The 21372-nt window shown below is 39.8% G+C and overlaps 1 protein-coding gene across 1 annotated transcript; it reads right to left on the reverse strand.

The window, feature by feature from the left end:
- Positions 1 to 1334: 1334 nt before the first annotated feature.
- Positions 1335 to 21281, reverse strand: wdr90 (WD repeat domain 90). The gene is given in 44 exon segments (XM_018681804.2): positions 1335 to 1738; positions 1853 to 1937; positions 2078 to 2194; positions 2592 to 2735; positions 3473 to 3603; positions 3925 to 4093; positions 4272 to 4394; positions 5124 to 5295; positions 6415 to 6538; positions 6773 to 6941; positions 7133 to 7323; positions 7471 to 7627; positions 9007 to 9128; positions 9434 to 9536; positions 9616 to 9695; positions 9802 to 9966; positions 10402 to 10509; positions 10637 to 10677; positions 10766 to 10899; positions 11115 to 11243; positions 11450 to 11611; positions 11935 to 12065; positions 12344 to 12474; positions 12993 to 13129; positions 13770 to 14005; positions 14492 to 14608; positions 14737 to 14867; positions 14999 to 15160; positions 15811 to 15929; positions 16160 to 16217; positions 16338 to 16414; positions 16416 to 16484; positions 16704 to 16814; positions 16940 to 17008; positions 17130 to 17192; positions 17281 to 17517; positions 17769 to 17881; positions 18140 to 18207; positions 18703 to 18829; positions 19385 to 19555; positions 19651 to 19789; positions 20263 to 20439; positions 20741 to 20832; positions 20960 to 21281. Coding segments are annotated over 44 exon segments (5532 nt in total). The 5' UTR covers positions 20973 to 21281; the 3' UTR covers positions 1335 to 1580.
- Between the last annotated feature and the right edge of the window lie 91 nt (positions 21282 to 21372).

Consider the following 21372-nt stretch of genomic DNA (forward strand, 5'->3'; position numbering starts at 1 on the left):
CTCAAAAGGGATATAGCAGCTGTATCCAAATTGATGTTGTCAGAGTGACACTGGGAATTTTTGAGCAGAGCCAACTGATGAGACTGAAGCTGCAGTTAACAGAAAATACAAACATCTAATTGACATAATAATCTGACAGTATATTCCTCACTGAACTGACTGAGGCAGCTTCAAACATGAACTGAACACAAGAAAGTAAAACTGACATTTATGGATTTTGTAAATGAGCAGAAAAACAAAGAAAAATGCAACAAGAGTATCTCTCTCTCACACACACACCACATATGGTATTTTTAGCCAAAGAAAAATGTATTACCTGATGCAAAGTGTTATGATGATGAATGCATCATTTGAGAAATCACCGTCTAAAGTTTCTGGGGTAATTTACAACCGTTTTTTTTTTTTGGTCCATTCCACTGAGACCTCACAAGGTGTTAGATGTAATGTACAGCAGTATTTGTTTACTAGCTGTGGTTATATGTGATTATTCAACACCTCTGTAATGTTCAATTATTATCCTCTCTTTGCAGCGATTTAATCTGCCTGTGGGGCAGTCTTATTTTTTTCCACTTCCTGCTTGTTTTGTATGAAAATAAATGCTCTCGTCCTCCTCAGACATGATAATATTGCATGAAATTGCTAAATCATCCTTGTGTGAATACCAGTAATTAATACTGATGATACTGCATTTAGGGATCTCCATGTAAGCAACTGCCCTGTTTTTTTGTGGACACTGGTCAGTTTGTCGATTTTACTCCATGCAGCACATGTTGCCCTTTTTGAAATACATAAACTATTAAACATGTAAATGTAATCATGTCACAGACTAGCTGCCTAAAGTGTCATTGTCTTTCAACAGTGCAGTGAAGGAGGTGGTATCTACAGGTGAATGCAACATTCTGAATCTGTAGAGCACATTGATGAAAACCACTGAAAGAAGACTGACCAGTACAGTGATAAGGAGCTGCCATTCAAATTGATAGCAGAATGTCAGAGTCCTTTACCAAAATGGAACTGATTCATGCAAATATTCTGAGCAGTGCAACTCTCCATCTTCTTGTGGAAGGAGAAAGGAACACACAAATGTCTTTTGCTGCACAGTCTTGTTTTGTGTGTGTGCACCACCCTTGAATTATGAGAGGACAAAATGCAATTTGTCCTCTTGCTTGTTATTTAACTCCCATCACAGAGCAGCCCAAAAACCATGATTCTATCTACCGCCCATGACAGAAGAAATGACAGCAACTATTAATCTGTCATACATACACACTGTTACTCACAGCAAGAAAACCGACAATAAATAAACATTAGAAGTGACTGGACATGCAAAACAATCCGTTCACTAAAAATGACTGTATTTTAAAACCATACACATGAAAGAAAACAGTGAATATCATTAACTCCATTGTGACAACTGACACAAAGGTTCTCTAAAAATCTGAACTATTTCCCTGAAAATATTTGATTGATAAAAAAAGTATTTCTGGCAAGAATAAAATTACTCTAAGTAACAATAAAAATACACTTGTGAAAGAAAGTAAACCCACAGGGTTTTAGGTCTAAAAACAGATCTGAGGCCTTCAGAGGCCCTGCACCTCCCACAGCAGGATCTCATTATAAGCCACAGTGAAAAGAAGCGTCCCAGAGGGAGAGAAGTGACACCTCTGCAGTGAGTCACTGTGCTGAGGGAAGTCCTGAAATCTGCCACTGCTCGACTTGATCAACTTCAACACTCGCTCTGGTAAGAGATTGCACACATAGTGAAAAATTAATTAAATGTATCCTCCAAACTTACATGACTAATTTCTCAACTGGAACCATACAGCTATTAAAGAACAACATCAGAGTTTACCTTTTGATCCCACAGCTACGAGCTGACTCTTAGAAGAGAGGTCAAAGCATGTGGCCCAGTGGGGCAGGGCAATCTTTTTTATTATCTGTAGTTAAAAAAAAAAAAAAAAAAAATACTGTATGATATTACTGTGGGTTATTGTGTGGGTGTTCTGTCAGCAATATCTGACCTGTAAAGGTATAGCAAAGATCTCAACACAGTGCTGGAGCAGTGAAGCTGCAATACCTGTTTTTTAGTCAGGCTGTAGAAGGACAACTCTTTTTCTACTCCGTAGCCAGTGTAGACCACCAGGCCAGGGTCTGCTGGACAGAAGGCAGCCAGACTGGGAGGTGGGCTGTCATTCTAAAACACAAAGATTTTATAGATATACAGACTAAGCTTAATGTTTTTGTAAAGATTTCCAAAACAGGCTACAACAATATGCTGGGAAATGTCAAAAACAATAAATAAAGCGTAAACTAAAAAACAGACCAGAAAAATTCAGTATGAACACAACTGTGAAGAGTATACTAGTGTATAAAAACCAGACCGAAACCGTCTAACTAAAGGGTTAGGGTTTAAATATCAGGCTCATAGTTAAGTCTTTTAATTTTTTAAAGTAGCCCATGTGTCTTCACTTCACAAAAGGGAAGAAGTAGTATCCTCAAACCTCAAGCAAAATGGAGATACAGCAGCACTCAACATTTGGAATGACATTTTTGTCATTACTATGTACTATTACTTAAAATACAGATTGTACCCCAAAATAAGCTGGAGCAGGAAATGTCAGCCAGTCTAGCAGATCGCACTTATCCTTCAACCAATTGACAGCCCACACACTGACACGTCTGTCAGCACTGGCAGCCAACCACATCTCGTTTCCCTCCAGTCCAAAACTCTTGCACTGGGGATTAGAAGATAAAACAGCCTCAGACACGTACTGATGAAAAAATGTCATGAAATGTCACAAGAAACAAAGAAAACATTTCAGAGATCAATTTTTTTCTTGCGTTTAAATAGCATCACATTGGATCTTTGTGTGAGGGGCAAGTAAAAACCTGTAAAGGGGAAATTCACTGCATATAACTAACATTATATGATATGTAATATAAGTGCATTTGGAAAGTGAGGTGGATTTGAAAAGATCATTTTGAAATAAAACAGCTGTATACCTACTCCACCTTTGTATTTATTGCCTCTAAAATAGACGTCTCAGGCTGGTTTTGTTTTACTACTCTGGCTAATGAGTATTCAAATTATTAATTAACATTTGAAATAGATTACATGTGGCTTTTTCAGACTTCACACTGTTTCTGAACAGACTGAATTGTCACAGTAATCTACAGTTGTTAACGTAATGATTCATGACATTTTCATTACTGATTAATAGTGATTATACAGTATGTAACCAGATCATTAAAGAGTTTACATTTGCTGTATTGGGTCTATGTAACAATTTAAGAGTTTACATGAGCTGTAGTACAACTCCAAATACAAAGCAAAGACAGCAACTGAAATTTACTCAAGGAACTGTTGAAAATGTTTCTATGATAAGTGACTGCTGTTGCAGAAACTGTCTCTCTGTTTCTATTGTGCTGTCATGTTAAACGGCTACAGCTCCACTCCCTGGTCTGAGCTGACCTCTTCATCCACACACTGAATGGTGGTAATTGGCGCTCCTTTGTGGTCCCTGATGACACGAATAGTTGCTCCATTGACTGGGCTGCTGACAGCTACCAGACCATTCTTCGCCCCTGAAAGGATCACATGACCTGTTGGGGGCCAAAAACAGATGCACAACCAAACTGGATGAAATGTAGCAGCTGTTATATGAAATGAAACCTTACTGCAAGTGCATGGATTTGAACATGGGTCTTTGAATTTGAAAGAAAATTCTTCTCTTGACTACTCAACTCTGTTTTGAAAATGAATACATCATTTTATTAGCGTTTGATTCTTCTATGGAGGGTGCTAAAAGCCACGCAATAATCACTAAAAGAAGTGGACTGGACATAGGAAAGAATGGGGTGGCCCAAAACATATAATTACAACATGTACATATTCAGGTTTTTGGCAATGCTGTCCTCTCTCACCATCAGTAGAGTACTGGATGGCAGTCACAGCCACATGATGGGGATGCAGCTTCATCTCCATCTCTGAGGAGGCAAGACGAAAGATCCTCAGGGTCCCATCGCTGTATCCCGCGGCCACACATGCACTGTCCTTACTAGAGGAAGGGCTCCAGCACACACAGCCGCAGGCCTGACCAACAGAGAAAACCAGTTGTGTATGTAGTTACGGTGCACAGCAGCTGTGATTACACCCACTTAGTGTGTTCATGCCAGACAAACCTGTCTGAGTACAGGAGACATCCCCCTGATGTCATGAAATATATAATTTCCACTGGGATTGCTGATGATTTTGTATTTTTATCTCTCACCTGGTTGAGCACCTGGAACTGCACCACCAGTTCATTACCGGGGGCTGCCCACACCCTCACACTGCCGTCCTCGCTGCAGGTGGCGAAATGGCTCTCATCGGAGCTAAACACCACATCATTCACCTGCATAGAAGAGAATGGGAGAAACACAAAGAGAACGAAGCATACATAAAATAAATAAGAATAAGAGATATGAGAATATGAGACAGGATGTGTTGGGATCATACAGTCTATGGTTTATATACAGTCCATGGTTGGGATCTGTTCAGTATCAGCTCAGGAGATGATGGCAGTGCAGCTGTTAATGTTACTATTAGTTAGACTTGCCTTACAACACTGAATCAGAGATAGAAATGTTAATTAGTGCCAGTGTAGAGGAACTATACTCATAACTTGGCAACCTGTGAAGTCTCCTAACAATACAGCTGCTGAAAAAATTGTATTTCATGAGAAATTTTGCTTGCACTTATTTTTTCAAAATGAGTAAGAAAATATATGCAGTTAACATTTCATCCAGACTGGGTTTGGTAAACAAGATTTAGTGCAGGATGCAGCAGCTCTTTGTTCTCATTGTGTAGAGCTCAGCAACTGTGAATATGTGATGATACTATATCTGTTCACACATTTCACTACCATAGCTGTAGCTTTTCACAGACACATGTAACATGCCACATGTAACATGCGTGACACGTGTAACATGTCATGGGCAGATGTGTGCCATCAACTCATCAGAGCTCCAATAATATATTGTTGGGATGTATGTCCAAGTTTTAAGCCGTATACCACAGCCCCTGCTGAAGACACAAGACTTAGATGTGGTTATTTTTCATTTCCCAGAGCACACACTGATACCTTGGTCTTATGCCCGCTGACAAGCCTGATGCTGCTGTTGTCTGACCAGTTGATGTACCAGAGGGTTCCTGCTGTGGTGCCAACGACGCCCATGTCCATTGTGTGATCAAACGCTGCACTGACCATCGTCCCATCCAGCATTATCTCCTGCTCCAATACTACAGAGGTCCCACTGAAGGACAGACACAGGGGACCAAAAACAATGAGCCCATTGAAATGGATGGAGATGTGATTCTTGAGGATGTGCTCTCATTCCCCCACTAATTTGATTTTTTAATACATGACAGAGAGACCTTTCTGCAAAGAAAAAAGTCAGTCAGGGCCAGCAGAAGACAGCATTTATTCATAAATATTAACCATAACCTACAGACATTTTTAAAAGGGCTGTACAGGTAGAGTACAAGAGTAGGTGAACTTTAAACACAAAGAAAGAAAGTTTTTGAACACACATTACACTCAAATTTGCACCTATACCTCCTGTGTCTTTGAACACAATGCTTCTGTAATTAACAAAATGCCATTTAAAAGACCCGATTAGCCTGACACTAAAAGTACCTATGGCAAATGTCACTCAGAAATGCCAAACAAAAGTGGAGGGAGCACCTCTGAAACGGTTATTAATAATTACAAGACTACACAGATTTACTGAACACATACAGCAAGTCAGTTGGCCTTAGAATTGAAATCAATAGTCAGGAGTTGGCAATGCAGTGGTATCTGCTGAGCTAGATCTCAAACTTAGCCCAGAGGCATAACTATATATTTGCAGCTAGGTAGCAACAGGTTGTTTTTCCTGTCAAAACTGATTTTTAAAATGTTTGCTATTAATGCAAGGAGAAAAAAAACACTTTTCAGATGTACTCAGAAAGGCCCCTCTTACCACCAAAAGGCTGTTGTGCATATTTGACTGACATCAAATATCAATTAAAATAGTTATGTAATACAATATCATTCTTTTTTATTTATTTTTTCTGTTTTGGCTTCCCTGTTGTTTGAGATATTCATGGGATGTATAGAACTACACTTCCTACAATTTTTTGATATACAGAATGCTCACTGTTACAGAGGACAAGAAATCACAACAACAGTATAATAGTATCATGATGCAAAATGGCCCATCATATCTATGGTAAATTCTTGCTGTTTGCAGAATTTTAGAGAACCTGAAATGAAGTGACAATGGTGTCCCACTGTGTTCCAGAGTACAATATTTATATGATACATGAGGCACGGAGAGAAAAGAGGCTGCTGCCTATATAAGACACAGAAGGAATAATAAGATTCTACAAACCTGTCTTCCACATTGCAGACCTTTTCCTGAGGCTTCACTCCCTTTACAGCTTCTACCTCCCACAGTCGTAACCAGCGGGTGTTGCTGCCTGTCAGCAGATGATTCCCTCGACAGAACAGCACTCCTACACCAAGAAACCATATTGATTCAATTACCATTTAGAGAAACACAGAGCTGAAACACGTGAGTCAAATAACTCAATGTTTTTTCAAAATGGTGACTGTTTTGAAATAAAATGCATTTCTGTAATTCAATACAAACAACTAGAGGAGAATGATGCCATTGTGTATTTTTTTATATTTAGCAAAAAAGTATTGTTGTTCAACCCAGATGGTCAGAATGTACAGGGAATTTGTACCAATCTCTCCCTCATCAGCTTCCCAGGTCATGAAACAGCGCTCTGTGTTAATGTCCCAGATGCAAATGTGTCCTTGATTGGTGGCTGTGAACAGAAAAGAGTCCATGTGATAGCACAGAGCAGTCAGCTCCACATCACCGACGTCCACTGGTGCTTTCACTCTCTGGACCTACAAGGAAGAAAGAGTGGTAAATTCTAATGTACCAAAGTAATAACAAATAAAATATTTGCCCAAAAGTACATACTAAATATACTTGAGAGGAATGCATCACACACCAGCATAGTGGATCACTGGATAACTGGAGCTTGAGTTCAGAATGTTTTGTAAACTAGAATTCGTTTTTTCTGTGGTGAATTTACCTTGAGGTCTACATCCAGGCCATGGGTGTGGATGAGGCCAAAGTAAACCCCTTGGCTGCCCACACAGGCCATCTGGCTAGCTGTTGAGGGGCTGAATGCTGCATCATGGATCGGCCCTGACACGTTCACACTAGACAGCAGCTGGAAGGTCTTGCTACTCCACAGAGCCACCTCTGGGTCAGAGAAGTCTCCTACGGGATGTTGGAAAGAAACAGCAGCAGAATCGTTTAATTGTCCATAAAAGAGACATTTGTTGTATTTTAATTGTGATGTCAAGTGACGCAAAACATTAAAATGCTCACAACTGATGACACAGTCTGATTAAAATTTTTACTGACCGACAGAGAGAAAGAAGCGATCATCCCTGGAAAAAGCAAGACTCTGCACCGCCCCTTTGTGGTAGGAGATGGTATTACGACAAGTTCCATTCTGGATGTCCCATATGCAGATGAGGCTCCTGCTGCCATAATTGCCTCCAGCTGCTGATGCCACTGTCTGAGCAGGAGATAATACAGACACAAAGCACCATTCCATAAAACACAATGCAAAATTGATTCATATGACTAAGATCTCCGACAATTGTTATCTCTGTGGCAGTAGCAGCTTGACTTAAGTTCATGGCAAATAATCCAAACTGTGTAAAAAACACAAACAAAAAATGTCATGCCCCAGCAACCATTTGAATCACATGATTTTTATCTAACTTGGCCCACATGCTGAACATATAAAACTGACTGTTTTATAATGCTGGAGTTCTTGGGTGCCAAGAACAAAGATTAATTTAGTTAGAACAAACTGATTTTGATGAGCAGCTTTGTGAATTTCTTTTGTATAAATTTTTAGAATTTTTTTGACACATTACTAGTGTTTCAAAGCCTCTTAACTTTTATTTAAGAGCCTGTGGACAAGTTAATTTCACTTCTGAGGTCACAATCCCCTGCAGTGACTAACTAGCCAACTAGCCAGTTTACCAGAGTTCCTCCCCTGCTGAGCTAACTGGCTGAGTGCAGTTCAGCCTATTTCAGTTCTAATAATGCCCCTTGGATATGTGCACAATCAAGACCACCTGGAATTTTCTGCCACTACAGCAAGCAACTGTGACTCATAGGTATTACAACACAATACACTGTTCTTTTCTATTTCAACACACATATTTTGTGTTGATTTGAAGTTTCCCCTTTTTTAGAGGAGCCACATAGTATGTAAATCTTCAGGAATATCAGAAATGTTAATAACAGAATTCCTACATAAGTGGACAGTTTGAAAATGGTATACCTGTCTGAAAACAATCATTTTCAGTTGATAACATTCGATGGCACCTGTTGTCATTTCAGATTAAATCAATGGTCAATGGCTAAAAATTAGGAGTTTTCATTTATGAGAAGTTCGTAGTTATGTGTGTACAGTAAAAAAAATCAATATGTTTAATGAAACTAATGTGTAATAAAAATGTCAAACTACAGAATAAAAGAATATTTTGCAGTAAACTTCAATGTAAATAATATCATAGCAGTCATTAAAAAAGACAAGTTTCAAAACAAGGTAAATCACAATGTTACTGTTGTCTTTTAATTTTCAAAAGATGAGTCTTTTTGCCAAAATACAAGAACATTCAGAATGCCTGAGAGTGTAGTGGGTCAGGCTGTTTTTCCCAGATAGAGGGTCGAAGGTTGTCCATCACCTCAACAACAGCTCAGCTGTCTGACCTTGGTCCGGCCAGTTTAATATTCTATTACCTATAAAAAATTTGCCAGCTGCACCCACGCTGTTTAAAGGCCCTGAGTAGACATGAGCTCTTTGTCATCACTGTCCCCATCAATGTAACACATACTGTGTTTTAACTACAATATAAAGCCTTTAACCATGAAAAGTACCTGTGCATCATTTGTGACTGCAAGACAAGAGATCTCCTCGCTGTGGCCTTGCAAGTGTCTCTGACATCCTGTATGAAGGTGCTCAACCACCACCACACAGCCACACGAGTACGCAAATAGACCTACAACAAAAATTGGACGATAAAACAAAACAGTCACCAATTCCAAAAGTTATAGTTTTGTGTATTTCATTTTATTTTTGTTTCAATTTTAGATTAGATTTGGCTATTTAGTTTAGCTTCCACAAGTGTGTAATTATACATCCAAATGGGCTGTGGGAAATGATAATGTTTTTGTGCTGTCAGTCTCTGCACTGTTAAATGCATTCTAAAGCTGGCATAAGTTTTTCCTCAAAACGTAAAAGAATTTTACTTCCCCGTTCTTTTGTTTTACAGTTTATGTTTTACTTTTAGTATATTATAATAACCTTGGTCAGGGCTCCACACCATGTTGCCACGTCCATTGCCATTGTAGCCAATCACTGCTTTCAGCTTTATGCCCTCTTCTCCTGGTTGGGGAGCCACAGTAGCCTGGAACAGTAAGACTGGACAGTGAGCACACTACTACACTCAGTGACTACAGCTTATTATTATACAGAGTGCTTCTTACCTGATCGAGAGTAGAGGTCTTGAAACGTGGGATAAAGTGCCTATAACAATCTGGACGTACTGGCTTCTTTCCTTTCTCGCCTAAATGGCAAATTAAAAAAACAGAAAGCTCAATTGTGCCATAAAGACATAAAACATCAGCAAGCCAGGTCACTGTTAGTACTGAACAATTCAGTGGAGCACTTACACGTGTCAATACAGCTGGTATTGAGGGGAGACGTGTTGAGCAGCTCTGTGACTTTGAGGAAGGAGGTGGCAGGTCTGGGGTCAGATGAAGGACCCGAACCAATGGCTTGGCTTGGAACAGTTGGGAAGGTCGGGGTGTTATCACAAAGAGACAAGGAGCCAAAAGCTGCAGGAGAGAGGACAGAGTCATCTAGTCCCTGTGTACAATGACCACTTCTGTTATAGTCATTAGCAACTAATACATTCTTGACAGTGTTGCACGTCTTGGTGTTGCTAAGCAACTGCTGAAAAACTGTTTGAAGCTGTGCTTGTTATTCGCACCAGAGATTTAAAACAGTCCCAGAATTAAAATATGTTTGTGTCTCTGTATAGGCTCTTGATTAACATTTAGCTAGATGTGAAAGAATTTAGTAGAGAGCATCAGAAGGCTGCATCTAATTATACAGCAAACTCTATACACTTGATCTAAAGTGTATATATTTATTCTGACTTTTCTGATGTAAATCATACAACAGGACAGCATTTATTTTTTCTCAAGAAGAAGCAAGACATCAGCTACAAATGTGTTTGCATAAAGTTTCATTTTTGTCAGAGAACTTACTGCCCTGGTCAACTTGGTCAGCCATGCTAATGCCCAGTTGTGGAGGCGGTGAGGAGGGGAGTGGCGCTGTCTGACGAGGCATCCCATTGGACAACTGAACTCTGCTCACTTCAGTGCACAGTTGAATCATTACATGAAAATACAAATTAAAGAAACAGTCCTGTAATTAATCATAATTTTAGTATCAGGTACATTCTTATTATTCTAGTCTAACTATGAACTTAAGTGAATTTACCTGATTTTGGAGCAGAGATGTTGCTTACTCTGAGAGGGGAACTGTGAGTGAAGACAGAGCGAATTGGACATTTACCCATAGAACACACACATTAATAACAAGATTTAAATAAGCAACATGGATTATTACCGGCTGTCAGTCAAAGGGTAAACAGGATGTGCTAAGAAGTCCCAAAGGAATATGGCGTCTCCCACTGAGACTACTCCCAGTTGGTCAGGGGTGAAGCTCACCTGGCAGATGGGCTGACTGTGGCCTATGAACATCTGGTGCAGAGAAACAATCTGAAATCTGTGTCGGAGCACTTTGCCTTGTGTTCAGTCATAAAGAAACTACATATTTTGATTTGATTCAATTTTAGTAAAATATATAAAGCAGCAGCAGTTACTTTATCAAAAATAAATCTGTAGAGAATTTGTAGCTTATGTTTCAGTCAGTAGTGATTATTGTAAAAGATATAAATTAGTTAATTGTTGACTACCTGTGAGTTAACATCGAGCTGCATGTTATAATCCCACACTTTCACAGCATTGTGTCCTGCGGTCAGCAGGAATCGACTGTCCTCACTCACAGCCAGAGATGAACACTGGTGTTTGTGCACCTTTTTCATCTGTAGGGAGGATGGAAATCAAAAAGAAACTCCCACATCTCTATTTATGGATATATTTTCAACATTGTTCTACCCTGTGAGCTTCTTGTCATGTATCTCACCTCAGCTTCAGCTTCTAATGGTAAATGAACAATGTTGGGACTCCGAACAAATTATTTGTCACTTGTCAGTGCAGATATTTTAAGACCCAACATGAGTGGTGTTACCTGTCGTAGCAGACGGCCTGTCTTAGTGCTGACCCAGAGGATTTTGTTAGCAGATGTGGCAACCAGCAAGTGTTCAGTGGATCCCGGAGAGAAGCAGACTTTCAGTGCACAATCCAGACGGGGGCTCTCTACGTCCAAAATACTCACATCTACATGAAGCAACTGGACACAGATGGCATGAGTCAATATATCACATAAACATATGCAGAAAGATATAAGAGTGTAGAACAAAATAACTTCCAAAGCTCAGGTGATAGTGACAAAATAAGTTTACTTAATTAGAGCATTGTTATATTACAATCATTTTGGTTCAACTTATGAGTATCAGCTGTATTGTATATAGTTCTGGGAAAAAATAAAATAAAAAGAGAATCCCACCCCCAAAGGGTGATGCTGTTTCACTTCTCCTTAAGTGAAATCTTATAATTTAATTGAGCAATGCAACAAATTGTCTTGGTGCTGAAAGGTGACAATGTGAAAGTTACCTCATCCAGAGATCGTGCATCAGCAATGGTGACTATGTACTCAGATGGACCGACAAAAGCCAGACAGCGGCTGTCACTGCTCACTGTGAGAGCGTCTGGAGCCCGCTCGGTGCCTCGGGCCACCACGTTACCTAGCCAATCAGGTACAGAGTGAATCTAACAACAGTGATGTTGAGCGTGGCTGCCTGATATGATAATTTGTGTCTGTGATTCAAACCGATAAGCTACTGAGTAAAGTAAGTGTATGCATCAATTAAAATGTGATACTGTGCCTGATGTGAATTATCAGCTATATGACTAGGTGGTTCTAGTTCACATTATTCATGACAAGCGTAACACATGGTGTACTGAAAGTAACTTGAAGTAAAGTAACTTGTTTGTGCATCAGTTTGTGCATGTGTATACATACTTGCAAGTCTGATCACATTGTGATCTTCCTCAGAAGAGTTGTAAAGTGCAAGAGAACCCTGGGAGTCGGCACTGTACATGAACTCGCCATCTGGAGAGAAGGCAAGACCCACCACTTCACCGCTGTGCTCCCTATAATACATACGTAAACAGAAATGCACATACAGATAAACAAGAAAACAAAAGCAGTCATTACTCTCTCTCTTGGAGGATACACTCTAAAAGCTTTTTAAAAGCAGTTATGCAGATAATTGCTCAAATGACTCACCTTAAAATGAGTCAGTCTGAACAAAATAAAACCTGATACACACACGAGATACATAAGGTTTAGGTTTAGCACATACACACAGATTTGAATCTTTACTTTTCTAGTCAATTACAGTGTATTTTGGGCATAGTAAACTGTATGTGTAGCAACATATCAAATCATCATAATCAACCCACCATTTTGTGTGGGTGGCTCCCAGCTGAAACTAGCTGAGCTGGGAAGAATTTGTATTTTCCTGTAATTGGATGCACGTTGACATACCATACCACATAGTAACTGAACCCACAGAAATGTTTGATATCCAAAGCAAAAAATTAAAAATTAAACAGTAAAATTAAAACAACAATTCCACTGTTCAAGCTTACAAGTTAATTAGACATACTTGTGCTCAGCCAGCAGCTTGGCACTGGAGATGTCAAAGACTCTGATGATTCCAGAGCTGAAGCCACAAGAGAAGACCTGCTCACTGGGATGGAAGGCCACTGAACAGGGGCTGTCCTCAGACACAAAATCATACAACTAAACACACACAGGAGACAACGAGACAGATAGTTAGTTCAACAGTAAATAGGTCAACAGTAAAGCAATTGTAGCAGGGACAATGTGACTTTCTTTAGTCAAAAGATAAAAAAAAATAAGATACTGAAAATGATGAACATCATTTCACTAGGATTAACACTGACTGATTAAGATACTATAATCACAAAGGCTTACTATACAAAAGGGCTTTGGATTACGTTACCACATAACACTCTGTTAAACACTGAATTTGAGTAAAATATCAGAAATTCCTGGGGCATTGATGGTAATTTACTATAAAGAAATCTGCAACACTTAATCCACAAATTAACATGGTGGTTTCCACAATGACAGTTCACATCACATGCAGTTATACATCACTGGTGATCAGTTTCGCCAACAAACCCAGACGTGTGAACAACTTTTTCTCTTTTCCTGATACACAAAACAGACAGTGTACAAAACAGAGCTACTCATGACCTTGCTTAAAGGGAAAAAGAACAACTGACACAAAGCCATGTAGATGCCAATGTGAGTTTGTTACCTTTTGTCTGGTTCAACAAATTGAAAGACAGTGTGTCTCAAATATGAAAATTTCAAAATGATTTCTCTTGAGCCCTGAAACCTGATGTTGATTGACCTGGTGTAAAGAATCCATATTCCAAATGCGCACTGTGCCGTCGGAAGAGGCTGTGGTGAGATGCCGATGAATGCCATCCACACTGAAGCCGAGCACAGTGTCTGTATGCGACCTCATCAGTGTGTTATAGCCACGGCTGCTCACATCAAGAAAACCCAAGTTACCAGTAGAGGTGGCTGCCAGGACCTGAAGGCTGTCTGATGAGACAGACACCAGGCTCACAGGCCCCTCATGCTCTGAAAAACAGCAGACAGATATCATAGTTATTCTCCAAATAGACTGTTTGGTCTGTGTGAGGATGTGAGATTAGACATGTACATTACATCTCATACTCCGTGTACCTTGTTTTTTACAACATGCTGTAGCAAAATTCATGCTACAGCAGAGAATAATTCAGCTGTTGCATACTTTGACAAAGCCCAAAGAAGTGACTGATTCTGATACTGTGCTTTTCAGTCACAGAAAACATTATATTTAAATATTTACTTTTGAAATATGTTTACAGTTTTATTTAAAGGCTTGTCCTCGGAAGAAAAACAACTAAAATGATGATGTTTAATCCGCAGTTTTAAAACAAGCTGACAAACACTTCTCCTGCAAACTACAAAACTGCTATCAAAACATACATGCACGTAGATTATATCTCTGCCTGTGGAGTGGAAAGTGTCAGCTACTGTTAGTTTGCTGCAGGTAAATGTTATGCCACACCCCACTGTTCCTACCAGCCTCCAGGAAGACAGAAGAAAAATCGAGGGGCCAGAGACGCAGGAAGCCATCTTCAGAGCCCGTGGCACAGAATGAGGAGGACACACTGATGCTGTTGATGGCAATGCCAGGACCTGGAACGAACACACACTTTGACGCCCTAACAAGCTCTTTACAAGGTTTTTTGCTTGTATCCAACCTCTGCTTTAAACTACTAATAACAACCATATTTTCTCTCTCTCTCAGCTGATTTCAGGCCCACCTGTATTAAAAGTCCATTTCTCTCTGCGGTCTGCATGTTGCTGTTGTGCAGGCAACAGCCTCCTCACATTTCTGATGACAACTCTGCTGTACTCTATCTCAAAGATATGGCCACTCCGACTGCTAGCATATCTATGGGAAAACAGCCACAGAGAGAAAGTTGATATCTTTTAACAGTAACATTTTCTGTTTATCTAGATTAGATTCATACTTCTAATGCTAGGTAAACCCTCATGGTTTCAGTGACTGGTCTGCACACTCACAGTGTTCGATCATCAAGATGCTGGTGGGAGGAGTTTCCCTCCTCAAAGGCCACATCAGTGAAGTCTAGTGAGTGGTATTCACCCAGGTTTACTGGACAGGAGCGCAGCTTCCCATTCCGTACTCGCCACAGACGAATATTGTCACGACCACATGACACCATCCTAAAATCAACACACTCAAACATGAACACAGGACTATTTCTTTTCTGCTCCTACAGCCACAGCCTTCTCACCTCTCCGTCTCTCAGCAAGGCCCTCTACTCCTTCCTTCACTAAAATTAGCTGCCATAAAAGGGAGAATGAACAAAAATCTAGCAAGACATATCTGCAGAGGTAACATAACTCTTTGCAGAATTCCTAATTCCTCAAGGAGAGCCATCACAGATTTATTTTAACATTGGCTTATGCTATAGTTATATTTAAAGCTGTATACTCTAGCTCTGCCTGAATACTGCTTGACCTTGATGCTGGAGATTTTGTATCCTACTGAGAGCTTCCAGGGATCATAGATTCTGTGAATGCCAGAGATCTAGGTGAACTGCCCTGAGGGACCACTGAGCACTGTGGGAGCCAACAGATAACACAGCTGCCTTGCTGTCGCCGTATACTGCCATAGGTACCATCCATGAATCATATTATGCTAATGTGGCATTCTAAAGACCTCATTTCATAAACAATGACATTCTTAATTCTTTAGGTAGTAAAATCTCTGATGGATGGAAGGACATGCACAAAAATGGTCCCAAATATGCAAATATGCACTACTGACTAAAAAATACATGACCAAAAATACAATGCAGAAGTGAGGGTACCTAGTATCATCAAAGAAGGCAATCTTCATGGTGTGAATGTCCATGTCAGTGTGTGCTCTGGCTAAGATGGTCACCTCTCCACCTTTACTGACATTAAGAGTGTTCCACACTACCACCATCTATGAAGGGTTGAATTAGGACAGCAAACAGAGACTGTCAGTTTGCAGCTTTGCTGAGTCATAGACTTTAATAAGGGAAGCAATTTATAGCATGTCATTTAAATTTATAACTGGATGAGTAAGTCAAAGTAATGATATAAGGTGCAGCTAGTGCTGATTGCCTTTATGCATAAATTAGAAAATAAGCCATGGAATGTCCATGTGGGAAAATTAGCATTCATGGCACTTACTGTTTTATTGTGGTTGTCTTTACCCACTCCACAGAGAGTACCACCACTGTATGAGAAACTTGAGATGAACAAAAAAAGAGGAAAATGAGTGTGAGTGAGCAGCATACATGTATATAGGCATAGACTCCGGTGTCCTTGTAGAATAATTGTGTACATGAGTGCATGTGCAGTTGCATACCTAAGAGCGGACAATGAATGAGCGTGAACCTTGAACATGGCCAGACAGTTTCCTTTGTGGTAGTTCCATACTCGAACCTACACTATGATTGCCAGTTTGCGCTGAGGCTAGCAGTGTTGTGTTGCCATTAAAAGCTAATGCAGACACCTACAGAAAAAACACACATGGCATGAATTTAATATCTATAATAAACACACTGGAAAACTCTCTCTCTTTACTGCATTTTTTATACAACTGCATTTGAAGGCCAGGAATTAAGTGAATCAAAATATCTTATTTACATATCTGCCAGATTCAAGTGAACCATCCTACACATTGGAAGAAATTCTGCTGCAGGAGCAGCACAAGACATCACAGCTCATTTACCTTATCAGTGTGGCCAATGAAGAATCTCTGCTGGTTAGAGCATATCTTCATAGAGACAATAACTGCATGACACGGATACACCACTGAATCACCTGATTTGGTCCACAGCGCCTACGGTGCAATATAGTACAGACGTTAGACCTCTGTTAGTCTTTGATTCATTTTATCCATGACTTTGACAACTGTAAATGTATGTGAACCCAGTCTGGCGATGATTTAACTGTAAATGAGCATACATATTTAGTAGTGGCTCCTCCAAAGCCAATGATTCGATTGAGTCTGAGAATCGGGTCTGGAAGCAGCTTCTAATAAGGAGAGGAAAAAAAGCAGATGCAAATGTTTTGTTTGAACTCTGTTTTGAGCTCTTAAAGAAATGATGTCTCAGCAGCTGTTTTCATTTCACTTGCCACTGTCTTCCCCTCTTACTTGCTGTTTGGTTTCTTTGGATGATGACAGGTGGACAGGATGTGGAACGGGACTGTAAACAAACTGAGAATATAAAAAGATCAATGAACATATGTACTACAGACAGAGGAATATTGACTGAACGTACAGTTTAGTCAATATGAAGCTTCACCTCTTCTTCACTTTCCTCTCCATGTGTGCTGAGGGCATCCTCAGGATGCACAAACACATGAACTCCACTGACATCAGTATCGCAGCCTGACCTGGATGAGAGATGGTGTGGACTGAAGCATGCTGACTCCTGTTGCTGCTGGTCATCATCATGGCAAAGCCAGCCAATTCTCTGGCAAGCAGGAACTACACCCAACTCAGGTATGTTGGTCACCACTGGGGTTCGACTCTCTGGGAGCTGAGGAGACAGACTTAGACTTAGACAGACTTAGACAGACTTAGACAGACGTTATTGATCCCTTTGGGATGACTCCCTCAGGGAATAACTTTTTTTTTTTTTTTAGACTTAGGAGAAAAAAATAAAAAATAGCAGCCTCCTAGAAACTATATTTTCAGTTCAAAGGCTCAATCATCTGCCATATCTGCAGAAAAAAAATTTAGCGGAGTGAATACACAGGGATATGAAGTACAACAGGTTATCAGTCTTACAGATTTTGGAGTGGTAATCTGTTGGATGAGGGACACACGGTCCTGAACTGCTTTGCTGAGGTTGACACAGCGAGATTCCTCCCTTATGGGGTTTCTTTGCCTGGAGACACAGCCTGTGAAAAATGGAGTAATGAAAGTCAGTCATCTACAATACATTCCTATTGCTTGAACATTGTAGGCTAAAAGAAAATGTCTAAATGTATAAATAATGTGTCTGTTTTGTAGTAGTGATTTATAAAGACTCCGATGGCTAAAAATGTATTAAAATTTGTTGTGAAAGCATTAGGGGAAAAACAGGCTTTTTATAATTCTTTGACAATGATTGACAATGAAATGCTGTAAATACCTTAGTGTGATATTTCACTACTTACTGGCCTCAGGTCTTGTATTGCCCTTTTGAATGGAGTCAAAGGGTAACTTTGTTCCTTCTGAGGGAAACCTGTTGGGGTAGGACGAGATAAGAGACTCCATGGTAGTATAATGTGATAGAGCAGGAAACTGCAGTTTTCTTAAATCAATAATAGGACTATAGACTGTTAATTTTATTTTTTACAACTGGTATTTTGAACAAATAAATAAGTCATATACAGATAACCACCAGTAGTGTGTCTGTAATATTAAAAGGAAAAATCCACTCTCAAGATACTCTTCCATAGCTACATGTTCTCACATTATCAATCTGAGCACTGTAGCATTATTATATGAATGTAGTATTTTGCATTTTTGGTGCACACACATTGCCACATCTCAGGATTTATTACATTTTCCTGAGTGACATCCCAGATGGAGTCTCCCTGTATGATAGTGTGCATGAAATATGGTTCAAGGTCATTATCACTCTATGTGTGCAGAATATGGTTCAGAGGAGAGGAGGATTTTGCCTTTAAAACAATGCCAATTATGCACTCTATGTTCTCTGGTGAGGTAACTGTACTTGATATAATCATAGAGGTCATGCCAGGAGCCTCCTTTCGGCACAGGGAATGACATGTCTCTGGGCATGGGACCTGTTCCCTGTGAAGAGGCCAGACCCATTAGCTTGGCTTCACTGAAGGAAACTCCTATTGAAAGAGAAAATTGGACGAGGAGATGTGAAAAAGTGCGATGTCATGGACACACAAAGATGCACACTGTACTTTATTCAGAAATCTGAGGATGCACACTGATTGAAGCCGATATTGAATGTTAATAATGTGAAGGAAACATTTGCTTCCCTGCTAAAGCATTGTATGTGCTTTCAAAATGCATCAATATTAAATATATTTTACCATGGCAGACATGTGATCATAAATGGTTTGAATAAGCAAGGTTTTAAGATTGACATGGTTCTTTGAAACGCCACTCATTAAACCAGATTTTTCTAAGGTTGCGACACTGAAAAACTTGTCTTTTGTTTTTCCCTCTATTGAACTGAAGTGCCCTTCGAAGAGGAGCACTGGTACATTTGTGTATTTCTCTTATTATTCACATGACATTACTCAAACTACTAGTGACATTCACATAATCACATGAAGTACGTTCAGTATAATATAAAGTCTATCTATGACATTATCAAAAAACCAAAAAAGCCAGCCTTAGTTTTGAGGGGAAATTAAACCCACTCAACTGAGTCTCACCTGGATCAAGCAGCAAGTCACTGGTAAACATGTTTTTCACAGCCATGTTGGCACAAAGCTTGATGCTTTTCAGGTGACTGTAGCAGCGGTTGAGGTAGACAGTGAGTGCATACTGCAGATCCAGCATCAGACAGGTCCAACGCACTGAAGTGGGGGCTGGACCTACTAAACCTGGAACACAATAAAAAATACAGTGGGCTGTCAGTAGAGCGATTAATGAAAAACAAATGCTGTTGTTGCTGCTGCAGTGTGGGCATGTATTTTACCATGTCTTGCAGATTTGGCCGTGCTTTCATAGACTGAATCCTTTGCAGCTCCACACAGGAAAGGAAACTGAAGCCAGGTAGCTGTTCCCTTGAACTCTTTAAACATGTTGGAAAAGGAGATACGGATCACCTGGCCCTCCTACACAGCACAGCAGAGAGATCGAGTGCTAGAAAATGTCTTCATTTTCTTATCAGTTAAATCATTGAGATCTTCACATACACCACATAAAAGTGGTATTTATAATAGATAAAAGCTGAATATTTCACAATTAAGCAAGTTTCTGGGACTTTCTTTTGCACAGCTGTAAAATGCTAACACATCTCCCACTGTGTGAACTTATCAACTTATATATACTTTATACTTGAATCTGAGCAAAGTCAATTGGATTTACTGACATAAATTAGAACAAAGAATTCCAAAAAGAGTAAAGACAGTGATCTTCCCAGTAAACTAAGAAGGCAAAGAACACTGTCTCCCACTTCAGAATTTTAATCAGACTGAAATGCCAACACATTGGAAAAAAGTAACCTTTGAAATTTCAAAGAATTACAAAGAAAGCTAATAAGACAGAGCTGTCTCATACAAATCATCATACAAATCAGGTCTGATACCTCAGCAGCGACATCCAGGTGGACCACAAAGTATTTTCCAGGAGTGGGCCTGAAGAGAAGGTAGAAGTAGCGCCCTATCAACCCCAGGGACTGGTTGCTGTTTTTGGGTACCAGGATGTAGCTATTGGCAGGAACAGGACCCTTGATCCGAAACACTGAGCACTTCAGTGTCTTGTCCTGGGGGGTATTATGGAGAGTGTGTATATATATATATATATATATATATATATATATATATATATAAACCAATTTTGGCATCAACACTCACAGTTAAGTCAAACTCCAAATTTATCTTTTGAGAAACAAACTCTCACCATTTGTAGTCAGCATGGACAGATACAAAAGCTCTTAATTTAGTAAAAACATAATCCTGGACATGAAATTCAAACAGTTGCCCAATGGACAAAGAACAGCCCACTCTGAAGCCTTTTAGGGTTCAAGTATAACTTTAAATACCGAAATTATAGCACTAAGTTACCGTGTATGTTGACACATCCCCCTCTTTTGCAGCCTTTTTCCAGTCTTCAACTCTGACATGTTTGAATATGTTGACATATGGATGCTGCCAACCTGTGAGGTCAAAACAGGGTTCAGTAACAGCACTAACTACCGTTTCAGGTTACAACTTCTCTTTGATCTTGTATTTGATGTAGCCATGAATGGCGACTTTAATTAAAAACTTTAAAGCTCGTTTTACCTTTGGAGGCCATTGGTGGCGAATATCTCAAATGGGTAATCCACCAGTTTATGTCTCAGTCTTGCTGCAACTTGCTCAAACTGTTAAATTCACAGATGTTAGCTAGCAAACAGACCGTTAAATGGAAACGGAACGCTGCCTCTCCTTCGCAAGTAATTAAAAAGATTTTTCAAAAACACAGTTTCACATCGTTATGAGACGACAGGGCTCTTCCAGTTCACCCAGCTACTAATTAAACATCACTTTTGATTTGACATCAACTGTTCTCCAGTAGTAGTTGTATTCTTCCCGCTCCAGCCTCCGCCGTTGCCAACGACAGCACGACGCTCTTAACGTCAGTGCGTTTCGTTCCCTGGCATTCTGGGTAATGGAGTTCACGGAGTAGAATCAGCGCAGAGGAGAAACTGCTGCTT

This window comes from Lates calcarifer, linkage group LG23, assembly GCF_001640805.2.
Source record: "Lates calcarifer isolate ASB-BC8 linkage group LG23, TLL_Latcal_v3, whole genome shotgun sequence".
Lineage (NCBI taxonomy): Eukaryota > Metazoa > Chordata > Actinopteri > Centropomidae > Lates > Lates calcarifer.